The sequence below is a fragment of the Phycodurus eques genome, chromosome 3, assembly GCF_024500275.1.
Source record: "Phycodurus eques isolate BA_2022a chromosome 3, UOR_Pequ_1.1, whole genome shotgun sequence".
NCBI lineage: Eukaryota > Metazoa > Chordata > Actinopteri > Syngnathiformes > Syngnathidae > Phycodurus > Phycodurus eques.
This window is the reverse complement of record NC_084527.1, coordinates 24,133,198-24,145,870: the sequence shown is the minus strand read 5'-3', so window position 1 is coordinate 24,145,870 and position 12,673 is coordinate 24,133,198. Positions and strand designations below refer to the sequence as shown.

The 12,673-nt window shown below is 39.4% G+C and overlaps 1 protein-coding gene across 1 annotated transcript in view; it reads left to right on the top strand.

Annotated features, from left to right (window-relative positions):
- Positions 1–894: 894 nt before the first annotated feature.
- Positions 895–12,673, top strand: part of si:dkey-215k6.1 (transmembrane protein 132C) — a 208,284-nt gene continuing 196,505 nt past the window's right edge. Inside the window, exon 1 of the mRNA XM_061671135.1 lies at positions 895–979. Coding sequence (XP_061527119.1) covers positions 895–979 — 85 coding nt within the window. The remainder of the gene's footprint in view (positions 980–12,673) is intronic.

The following is a 12,673-nucleotide window of genomic DNA, read 5'->3' as shown; positions in this document are numbered from 1 at the left end:
ATAAACGGTGTTGAAAATGGATGGATGTAAAAATGAAATAATGCTGTGTAAAGAAGTAAATTGTTTGATACATGTTGCTGCATGTGTCGTGAAGCTAAATGTATAGTGTGCGTGTACGCGCACGGGCACGACCCCCCCGTCTTAAATGTCAGTCAAATTGGCAAATCCCACCCCACTCATCACCATCTGCACTCTCCTCTTCCTCCTTCTTTTATCCCGCGTCGGATCCATTCTTTCAACTTGATAACCCCCACCACACACACACGCACACACACACACACACACACACACACACACACACAGACACGCTTACACTCTCTCAGTCTCTCTCTCCCTCTCTCTCACGCACACGCGCGCACACACGCACACACTCGCACACCCGCACGCGCAGCGTTATAGACAGAGCCCCGCGCTGGAGGAGCGCAGTGGTTGTTCGGTGACGAGGAGGAGCGCATCATCTTCATCATCACCATCATCATCTTCATTACTGAAACCCATTTGGAGTTATTCAAATCACGTGACTCACTTTCTGTTTTTGTACGGGAGTTGAAGACTGGACTTATTATTATTATTGTTTTATTTCTTCTAAACTTGCTCACAGGTGTTAAAACTTCGGATTGTAAGAAAAAGAAGGAGGTTCGCGTATCTTCCCCGTTGGATCCGGTTCCGGTCCAGTCCGCCTGGCCACACATACGTTCCGGTTGTGCAGACTTGAATTCGGATTGGAAACACTTCCGCTTGACTCCACCATGAGGTCGCTCAGTTCGCCGTAGCCGCTCCATCTCCTTAGCTCAGGAGACCCACTCTCCTCGCCCCGGAATCGAGCGCCCTCACCGCTGGGAATCGAGTGCCTTCACCCGACCGCGCGCGCGGAGCTTTGCCGCCCGAGGAAGGATGGAGCCTACCCGGGCGAGAGGAGTGCGAGGACCCGGAGGACGAGCCCGGTACTGGAGCACGCTGCTGCTCGTCTTGTGGGAAGGTAGGAAAAAGTTTACTATTGCTAGTTACGCTGATTATGAGTTTTAACGGCAAGCTCAGGTGCATGTAAGCGTGTCATTGCATTTCATTTAAGCCTCAAAGTGCAACATGTGCCACTTTTGGCTTCAGCAAGTCACTCGTGCACCTGAACGGTACCTTACGCCGTCACGTGAGCATTTGGCCAACATAATTACAAAAGAGAATAAACAACAACAACATTTGTCTGCTAACTAAAGTATTTCAAAGCTTTAGTTGAACCTTTAGTGTCCAAATATGAAACGCGAAAATGCCTGCATTGCCTTAATTATGAAATTTAAATGCCCGTAATTGGGAATTAAATGCAAGACTGCGTCATTACGCAGGCATTTAATTGCTTTTTATTTTGAAGCCTAAAATGACTCGTGCAAATGCATAGTAGTCCGATATGCAACCTTAATGCGTACATGCGAGCGGTGTGTGCGTAATTGTGCGTGCGCCACTTTGCACCATAGCAAGCCGGCAACATTAAAGGATGGTTTGCAGCTTTTGCGCGTGCTCTTTGTTGGGTGAGGGGTTCAACTCCAAGAATGATTTGTGGTGATATGTTAAAATGCAAAAAAAAAAAAAAAAAAAAAACACATCTCATAGGAGTTTAAGAAATTCTCCATCTACATTTTTTTTAAATGTGTAGGCGTGGGAGAGGTTTCCACACAGCTTTTGTGTGAAATTTGGGTTTTTCAACCACTGTACAAACAGAACCCTGCAGATGGCGACGCTGCATCGCTTTGGATTTGAGCTCAGCACAGCTTTTAAGAAGAAGATAAAGATTAGGGGGTGAATCTCAGCTTGTCACGTCGATTAGGAGGGAAAGAAATGCCAGCGCATCAGAAGTCAGACAAGTAGGCACCTCACACTCCAACACAGTACGGACAGTCTATCACTGGTATAAACAGAGTATGTGTTGCAGTAGGTAGTAAAAAGTGTGTGTCACAATTGTGAAAAGATGATTCAGTTCATGGAGTGAATGGCGAACAGGATGTAAAAAAAGCCAATGGCGTTCAACTGGAGCCATGTGGTGAGTCGTTGTCGCTCACGGCGCCTTTCTTAGTTGCATGGATAAATGATTCTTTTGCCATCAGAAGCCCTTTCGCAGTCTTTTTGTTGTTGTTTTATAGTGTGAGGTGTGACAAAAGCAAAAAATGTTAGCGTCAAAATCTGTTCTGCTCGACATGATTTCTTTTCAGCACAACGCCAGTTTTCTCTGCTTTCTGTCCAGAAAGTTTTTTTTTTGGTGAAACCAACCCACGTTCTACTGCTGATTACTAGAGAACGCAAAAGGCTCAAAACAATGATTTTTTTTTTCCAGTGAAAAAAGAGTCTACTCCTTCTTTTGTCACAGAACACAAGATTTTGTGGCTCTTGAAAGATCAGTCAAAATGCTGTAAAATGGCCGCCAATATGGGAAACTGCTTTGAAAATGGCTGGCAGTCAGGTACATTTCAGATACTGTATTTTTATTTAACTTTTAAGTTCAAACAGCACGTCTGCTTTTACCAGTCTTTATATGTACACATGGAGCCTACTGTATCTGTACTTCTATTAAAATACAATACTTTTGCCACCTATGTATTTGAGTAAAAAAAAAAATTAATCCTTTTATGCTTATGTACATTTCAATCTGTGCCTTTTCCCTTAACTTTTACTGAAGTAGTTGAATCATTAATCTTTTTTTTTTGCACAAGTATCTGTCTTCCTACTTGTGTACAGAGTAAGAGTACTTTTGCCAACCCTATCACTCACGGTGAAAAAAATAAAAATAATCTGTTTTACTTATGTACATTTCAGTCTGTTTTTAAAACTTGTATTTAAGTACAAGAGTTGAATCAGTACATATACTTTTATCAGTTTTTTTTTTTAAACCCTGGTATCTGTTCTTCTACTGAAGTACAGAGTAAGAGTACATTTGCTACCTCTGTAATTGAAACAGAAAATTCACTTTTACCTTTGTACTGAAGTATATTTCAAGGTCTGTACTTGTTAATTTCAGGTAAGTAAACGAGTTGCATTAGTACCTGTCCTTTTTCCAGTCTTTTTTTAACATAAGTATATGTACTTTTACTTTAGTACAGTGTGAGGACTTTTGTCACCTCTGTGCGCGTGCGTGCGTGTGCACGTGTTAATCAAACCCCAGTCTAGCGGCTCACGGTCGGGTGGAGACCTAACGGGACGTGCTGATATGCACTGGCTCGAGACCGGAAAAGAGTGCAGCGATTACGAGGGGAGAAAAAGAAAACACAACAGCTGGGGCTAAGTTGGCACAAAAGAAGAAAAAAAAACCCAAAAAAAAACGGAGTCACAAAATCTAAAATCAAGAACATCTGAGGTCCATTTTGGCTTTGGTGCTTGTTTGAATTGGCAAATTTGTCTTCCTCGAATTGAACCAGTTTGTTTTTGCATTGTTGGTTTGATGTGTGCGACTTGCTGTTTACAGCTTTTTAAAAAAAAAATGGTAACATGCTTTCTTAGTGGTTTATAAGGTAATATCTCCCCAATCTTAAGTACTGCAATGTCCAAGGAACTTTAATAATGTCCAAGGAACTTTAATAAGGTTTCGATCCAGATTGCCCATTCATTTCTAGTATTTATGTATCACCCAATTAGCGACGGGATATTTCTGGTATAGTAAAAGGTTACATTTTTGATTATTTTAAATATTTTTATACATTTCTGAGAGTAATATTTCATGTTTTTAATTATATTTGTTGTAGTATTTTTGTCATTTGATCTACAATTTTATTATTTAGTAATATTTTAGTGTTTTCAATTCAACACTGGTATTTTGTATTGTTCTCTGGCATTTTTGTTATAAGAATTTAGTATTTTATTCTGTTTTGGATTATTTTCAAATATTTTTGTATTTCAGTCTAATAGTTAAGTTTTAATTATTTTAGTCTTAGTATTTTCTCATTTATCTAATGTTTGGTATTATTTTATCTTTATCCTAATACATATTTTTAGTAGTGGTGTAACGATTTTTTCATTATATTGATGTATCGATTTATCTTGCTGCGCTCTAACTGGATCAATCTGCGCTCGGCAAGCTAACCCTCCGGACATAAATATATCGATTGAAATTGTTTTAAAAGGTAATCTAACTCCATTGTATGGATACTAGAAAATAACACATAGGATTTAAGTACGGCAGGCTTTATGTGGATGGAGGTTTGTATGTGTTGTATTTCCAAGGAAAATGATCGTTATTCCTTTTTACCTGGCCGTTAGCACTGTCAAGGCTACGGTCTTATTGGTCATCGTGGTCTCTTTTCTTCTTCACTTCCTTTTTTTAGGCCCCATATCTAGTCAGTACTTTTTATAGTGCCCTTAGTGGTTGGATGAGACGCCACAGTATGTGTGTGTTGTTTTTTTAAGCACTTTTTTATAAATTGAAGATGTCCGTCTGTCTGGTGGATAGCGGATAAGGAGGAGGCTAGCGAGAAATGATCATTAAGGATGCGTGTGTGACTTGCGGCAAATCGCCGTGCACTTTGAAGCCTTTTAAGAAGCTTAGCTTAGCTTGGCTTGTTAGCCTTGCTAACAACGATAGAAGAGTAGCCTTGAGGGGAAACGCGGGCGAACAAGAGGAGAACCAGCGACAATGTCAACTACTGGACCCTATTTCAGGCTCACGTTTGTGCTCCGAGGAGCAGGTTTGTTTATTGACAATATTTACCTCTCTATGTATAATTAACACTATTCCTAAAAGATATTCCTCATGAAAATCTCAGTGTTTTGTTTCTAGCCATTACAATTTAACTGTTTAGAACAGGGATTCTCAAAGTGTGGGTCGAGCTTGGGAAACTGTACAGTAGACATTTTTTTCCAAGGACCCCCTCATAATTCTAACACCAATTAAACATCTCTTTTCCAGGGGAAAAAAATGTCCCACCAATAAAATAATAGCTGAAATAATATAAATTACAAAAAGTTGCTATTTCCCCCTTAGTTTCTTTGCAAAACAATACAATCAGTCAAATTGTATTAAGCAGACTCATAGTCCATTAGAAAACACAGACGGTACAGTACACAATAAGACACGTACAAGGAAAGTAGATCAGGAAAATCTTAATATCTTATTACCATAATTAGTTTTTTCCTGATTCTGTTACAAGAATCTAAGAAATTTCAACGGCACTGTCCAGTATCCAGGTATTTATTTCAAAGTCACACTGGATTAATTTTTGGCTAAAACGATAATGAATTGGGCGGCACAGTCGACGGCTGGTTAGCACATCTGCCTCACAGTTTTGAGGACACGGGTCCAAATCCGGCCTCACCTGTGGAGTTTGCATGTTCTCCCCGTCCCTGCGTGGGTTTTCTCCGGGTACTCTGGTTTCTTCCTACATCCCCAAAACATGCAAGGTAGGTTAACTGAAGACTCTAAGACTCTTTGTTCATACGTGGCCTGCGATTGGCTGGCGACCAGTTCACGGTGTACCCCGCCTCTCGCCCGAAGATAGCTGGAATAGGCTCCAGCACGCCCGCGACCCTAGTGAGGATAAGCGGTACGGTACGGAAGACGTGGGTGATGCCATTCGATATAATGGGAGTGTTCATCTGTTCCCGCGTTAAATTGTGGCCATGACAAAACCTTAATAAAGTTACATTTAAACCACTGCATTAAAGTCTACAGTAAAGTTAACCACTGTTACTAGCAGGTGGGCTACACTGTACATAAAATCTCATGCCGACGCTTCAATGCTCTGATTAGCATGGAGGGTCAATTCTCGTTTGTGTTGATGTGCGCGCGTGTGTGTGTGTGTGTGTGTGTGTGTGTGTGTGTGTGTGTAGCGTGTAGTTTGTCATGTCTGCGGGATTTAAGGTTGTGTTAATCAGCAACACATTTCCCTTTACATTAGTTTCATTTGGCTGACTTTGCGTGCGTGTGCGCGCATGTGTGTGCGCGTGTGCGAACGGTGGCTCATTATCATGACAAGATGATTCAGATGGGGCTCGTAATGGATTAACATTGAATTTTAATCCAACGTCATTTATCAGTGTGTGCGAGTAATGACCACGTGTGTGCATGTGTGTGCGTGTGTGTAACGGATTTAAAGGCGCAACTATGTTGATTAAACGCCATTGGCCGGACAACCTCTCAACTTGAATGTTTGTTTGTGAGGTGCCAACAACAACAACAATAACATGAACAAGTAGAATATATCAGCGTAAAGGGATGTGCACGAATGTTGCTTTCATTTATACCCAACTGCAACTAGATATAGAGAGATTTATTCCCAAGGGAATGAATGAAAACTATCAAAATATTAAACATAGAATCTTGAAGATATGGGAAGTATAAACATGTCATGCATGCAAGTTGTTGTACTTATTTATACTTGAACATATTGCACTTTCATGGTGTGTATGTAATTGGGGGGGGGGGGGGGGTAATGAAAATGTAATGCATAAAATGAAGGGGTGCCAACAATGGGGAGCAGGACTATACAGTAATGACGATGAAATAGAATGGAAATAATTAAAAAATGTTGCCACTTTTTTTTTTCCATCAATTCAATCATTGTGCTGCTCCTTCTGGTGTGTGTGCCTTGGCCACCTGGGGGCACTAAAATATACATGAAGGACACTGTGACAACCCCTCAGTAATCTGCAATAATATTAGTTGTTTTTAGTCGTGGATAAATAATAGTGTCGCCTTGAGATACACGTGACCCGATTTATGGGTTTTTCAAGAGGAGAGCTGTCATTCAGACGTGTGTTTTTTTGCTTTGACTTGCGAGTTCAAACTTGTGGTACAAACGCTGTATGGCAGCAATGAACTCAACTCAACTCATTTCACAATAAGCAGCAGTTTAGCAACGAGGGAACAATTCTTCAAAAACGAGGCTTCAAAGCTGTTTAATGCCACTCCCAGCTGACGTTTACTGTTGAACTAAACATGAAAGAAACATTAAAACCTTAAACTTAGTGCTAATGCTAATTAGCATCTATGTTTTGGTGATTTAACTCTTTAAGCAATGGTGTTAAAACAGACGGTGGAGCAACAACATGTACACTGACAATTTAACTGTGCTCACGTTCAAATATCCTTCGTCCTTTGCCTAGAATGATTCATATTAGTGCCGTACTGAGCGCAATAGCGGTATCATTGTGAATCCCTCTTGGCAGGACTGTATGCAGCACCCAATCATATTGCAGCTGGTCGTGTCCTGTCTAGAACTCAGTAGGATTCAAGGAGCGGCATTCAATTTATGCAACAAGACCAAAACTGTTTAATTCTATTTAATTGTCACTGCTGCATGTGTTCATGAAGTACAATATTATGGAATGCTATTTTTCCTCATTAAGATGCACATTATAACAATTTGTTGTTTTTCGGGGGAAGGCTGGAATGGAGTAATGGCATTTTCATGTACATTGGGTACGGAAAGTATTCAGACCCCCTTTAATTTTTCACTCTTTATTATATTGCAGCCATTTGCTAAAATAATTTCAGTTTTTTTTTTCTTCATTAATGTACACACAGCACCCCATATTGACAGAAAAAAAACGGAATTGTTGAAATGTTTGCAAATTTATTAAATAAGAAAAACTGTAATATCACACAGCCATAAGTATTCAGACCCTTTGCTGTGGCGCTCATATATTTAAGTCGGGTGCTGTCCATTTCTTCTGATCATCCTTAAAATGGTTCTACACCTTCATTGGAGTCCAGCTCTGTTTGATTAGACTGATTGGACTTGATCAGGAAAGCCACACCCCTGTCGATATAAGACCTTACAGCTCACAGTGCATGTCAGAGCAAATGGGATTCATGAGGTCAAAGGAACTGCCTGAAGAGCTCAGAGGCAGAATTGTGGCAAGGTACAGATCTGGCCAAAGTTACAAAAATATTTCTGCTGCTCTTAAGGTTCCTAAGAGCACAGTGGCCTCCATAATCCTGAAATGGAAGACGTTTAGGAAGACCAGGCTGGCTGTCCGGCCAAACTGAGCAATCAGAGGAGAAGAGCCTTGGTGAGAGGGGTAAAGAAGAACCCAAAGATCACTGTGGCTGAGCTCCAGAGATTTAGTCGGGAGAGAGAAAGTTCTAGAAAGTCAACCATCAATGCAGCCCTCCACCACTCGGGGCTTTATGGCAGAGTAGCTCGACGGAAGCCTCTTCTCAGTGCAAGACATGAAGAGAGAGAACTTTTTGGCCTTAATTCTAAGCGGTATGTGTGCTCATCACCTGTCCAATACAGTCCCAACAGTGAAGCATGGTGGTGGCGGCATCATGCTGTAGGGGTGTTTTCCAGCTGCAGGGACAGGACGACTGGCTGCAATCGAAGGGATATCCTGGACGAAAACCTTCTCCAGAGTGCTCAGGACCTCAGACTGGGCCGAAGGTTCACCTTCCAACAAGACAATGACCCTAAGCGCACAGCTAAAGTGGCTTCACAACAACTCCGTGACAGTTCTTGAATGGCCCAGCCCAGAGCCCTGACTTAAACCCAGGTGAGCATCTCTGGAGAGTCCTGAAAATGGCTGCCCACCAACGTTCACCATTCAATCTGACAGAACTGGAGAGGATCTGCAAGGAGGAATGGAAAAGGATCCCCAAATCCAGATGCGAAAAACTTGTTGCATCATTCCGAAAAAGACTCATGGGTGTATTAGCTCAAAAGGGTGTTTGTTCGAAATACTGAGCAAGGGGTGTGAATACTTATGGCTGGTTCTGGTCGTCCCAAACGTCTTCCATTTAAGGTTATTTATTATTATTAATTTCAGTGATGGTTGACTTTCAACCATCTCCCGACTGCATCTCTGGAACTCAGCCACAGTGATCTGAGTGTCTGACTGCTTAAGGCTGTGTGGGTCGCGGGGGCAGTAGCTTTAGCAGTGACGCCCAGACTACCCTCTCCCGAGCCACTTCAGCCAGCTCTTCCGGGGGGATCCCGAGGCGCTCCCAGGCCAACCGAGAGACATAGTCTCTTCAGCGTGTCTTTGGTCATCCCTGGGGTCTCCTCCCGGTGGGACGTGCCCGGAACACCTCACCAGGGAGGTGTCCGGGAGACATCCCAATATTATGCCCCAGCTACCTCATCTGGCTCCTCTTGATGTGGAGGAACAGCGGCTCTACTCTGAGATCCTCCCGGATGACCCATCTGCATGGGGCTGTAGTGCTACAACCTGTGAGGGAAGGTGAGGGAAGGACAGGACAAGGAAAGGAGAGAAAAAGCATGGAGGACAAAGCTGTACTTGCTCTGGCCGCACCGCGAAGCCTGAAGAGCCCACCCGATCAATCGAGGAGCGGGAGCAGGCCCAGGGGTCCACCCGAGAGCAGCCCAGTGGACGAGACACGTCCCACACCGGGGGACCCAGGGCGGTCCGCCGGCCTCACCGAGGTGCCCCGACAACTGGCCACCCAGTAGGGGGCGCAGGGACCCAATGCCACCCCCTCAGCCAACAGCACCCACCGGCACACACGCCCCCCCCAGGAGAGCCAGACATCCCCCACAACCCGCGGGGCCCGCGATGATTCTCACCCTATCTCTAAGGGAGAGCTCGAACACCGTGCGGAGGAAACTCATTTCGGCCGCGTTTATCCGGGATCTTGTTCTTTCGGTCACGACTCACAGCTCGACCTCGGATAAGCGGTAGAACATGGATGGATGTCAACAATTCTGGTTTTTTTCCTGTCAATATGGGGAGATGTGTGTACATTAATCTGTAAAAAAATGAACTTAAATGATTTTAGCAAATGGCTGCAGTATACTGTAACAAAGAGTGAACATTTTAAGGGGGTCTGAATACTTTCCGTACCCACTGTATTTCAATGGAAAAAGAGGATTTGAGAGAAAATTACACTCATATCTCAAGCTGTTACTGTATGACGAGTATTGTTATATTGTCTGTCTACATGTGTTGCTCCATCTTTTATGTTCAAACATCAGTTGCTTAAAGGGTTATAACATCATGACACAGATGGCATTTGTTAGGCCATCTATGGCTTTTCCCATAATGTGTTAGCATTAATCTAGTGGACTTCAAGTTTTTTTTTTTTTTTTTTTAAATACACCATGTAATTATCATTGTTTGATGTTTAGTTTGACAGTAAACTTCAACTGGGAGAGTAATTAAATAGACTGAAGCCTCGTTTTTGAAGAATTGGTCGTTATTTGCAAAACCGCTTCTTCTTGTCAAGTGAGTTGACGACAAATTTCTATTTTTGTTAAATTTTTTCCACTTTTACATTATGCCTGTAACTCCAAAAATTTTAGTATTCTATTTAAAAAAACACACTCAAAAATAAAACCAAATATTAGCCACAAAATAAGAGAAGACAAAAAAAAAAAAAAAGCAAAATAATACTGGCGCATGACACTTATTTCTATTTCCATTATCTGCAATGGGAAGAAATCAGTGAGCCTCAGATTGGGCACTTGTTTACGACGACCACCTAACAGCAGAATATCGATTTCTACGCGCACACGCACACAAACGCGCACATTAAAAAAAGTGGCGCTTTCAGGGTTGGCGAGATGAAGGTTTTCAATTTGATTAGCGTGATCAAATGGAGCGCTGTTAACAGGCGCAGACGCTAATAGAAAATCATTTAGATCTCACGCACACCCTCTCGGCGGAATGTTCTGCGAGAGGGATGACGAAGAAGAAGAAGAAGAGGAGGAGGAGGAAGAAGAAGAGGAGCAGGTGGAAGAATATCTGCGAGAGGTGGGTGGGGAGAGGAGGCAGACACAAAATGGATGAAGGAGAAGAAGGGGGATGAAGGCTTTTTCTTTCTTCTGATGAGAAACACAAGAAGATAAAAGGCGGAATGGCCAAAAGAAGATGAGAATGATTAACCTTTTCCTCAACAAACTCATCCACAAAGTTAACATCAAAGGATCTAAAAGGTGGAATGCAATCTGCTCCTGGATGTTTTTTTTCACTCTCATTTAGATTGCAGTGGTGGCAACAACAAAAAAAAAAAGGCAAAGAAGCGCATCATGCACTGTCATACTAATAAAATAAAGGTAACCTAATGTGAGGGTCGGAAAACGTAAACTGTACAAAATATTAGACAAGAAATGCACAAATATCATGTAAAAATACCCCAAAAATACAAGGCAAAATTAGAAAAAAAGAAATATCGTGTTTAAGAAAAGAAAATACAAACCGAACAAATACCAAAACAATACGACAAATATAAAAATATAAAAATATTGGACAAAAAGTTAAATATTTGAAAATAATTGCAAAACATTTAGACAAAAAATATGAAAATATTACAAAATAAAAGTAAGTACTGTAGATAATAACTTAAACACAAATGTTAGAAAGTATTAGATACATTTTTGGACAGAAAACCAAATTATTGCATTTAATTGAATTGATTGTAAAATTAAAAAGTCTCTTTTTATCAAAACTGAAAGATCAAAATATTAAACAAAAACATTACTCAAAGTATTTCACAAAAACTACACAAATCAATAGAATCAATACTAAAATGGTACAATGGAAATATTAGAAAAAAAAATACAAAACATTCAACAAAAATATGAGAAATACAGGACTAAAATAACATTGGAAAATAATGGTATAATATAAAAGAATTGTAGCATAAAGTAAAATAGAAAATAATTGCTAAATATTTAGACAAAGAAGCAGAAAAATATTACAAAATAGGAATAAGTAGATAAAAACACGACACAAATATTTGAAAGTATTAGATAAAATAGACAAAAAAACCTAATACTAAAATATATTTATTTTTAATTTTAGACAATTATTGACAATATAAAAACATTATGGAAAGAAATATTACACACCAATAAAAAATATAGAAAAATATAAAATCTTAATGACAAAAATATTAAACAGAAATTCTAAATCTTACACGAGAATACAAAAACCTAGAAAAAAAATCATTACAATATTTGATAAAATTATAAAACAAATTTTTGGGAAAAAGTATTAGAAAATAATAATAATTAAAAATAGAAGAAATACTCAAATATAAGTACAGAAATAGAAGAAATACAAAAGTGTGAGGCAAAATATTACACAATAAAATAATAAAAATGAAAATGATGGAAAAATGCAGACATGACACAAATATTAGGAAGACATAATTATTATGTTAAAATGAGAAAAATATTCAGTAAAGATATTTTAAAATAAAAAATCAGAGATAAAACATCAGAAAATAAAACAAAACAATGGGGAAAAAATACAGAAATATATACAAAATATAAAAATACTGGAAGAATAATTAACATAAGGGTAAAAGATTTTACAAGAAATAAAAAGAATACTAGACATAATAGTCAAAAATTAGAGAAAACTATAGACACTGTACAAAAATATGACAAACATATTGGTCCAAAATACAGATAAAAAGTACAAAAATATTATGAAAACATGAGACAGAAATTTTAAACAGATTAAAATGAAAAACATTAGCCACACTATTTGAAAATAATCCAAATAGTAAGAAAATAGAGAATGTGTGTCAAAAACACAAATTGTTAAGTTAAAATACATTATAAGAAATAAAAAAATAAAACAAAAATATAAACGTTTAGACAAAATAATGCAAAAATATTAAGGACAAAAAGTATTACCCAAAAATAAAAATATAGAAAAATACCAAAATATTACAACACTAATGCTACTGAGATCCTGTAAACTTATTTATTTATTTATTTTTAATTTTTGT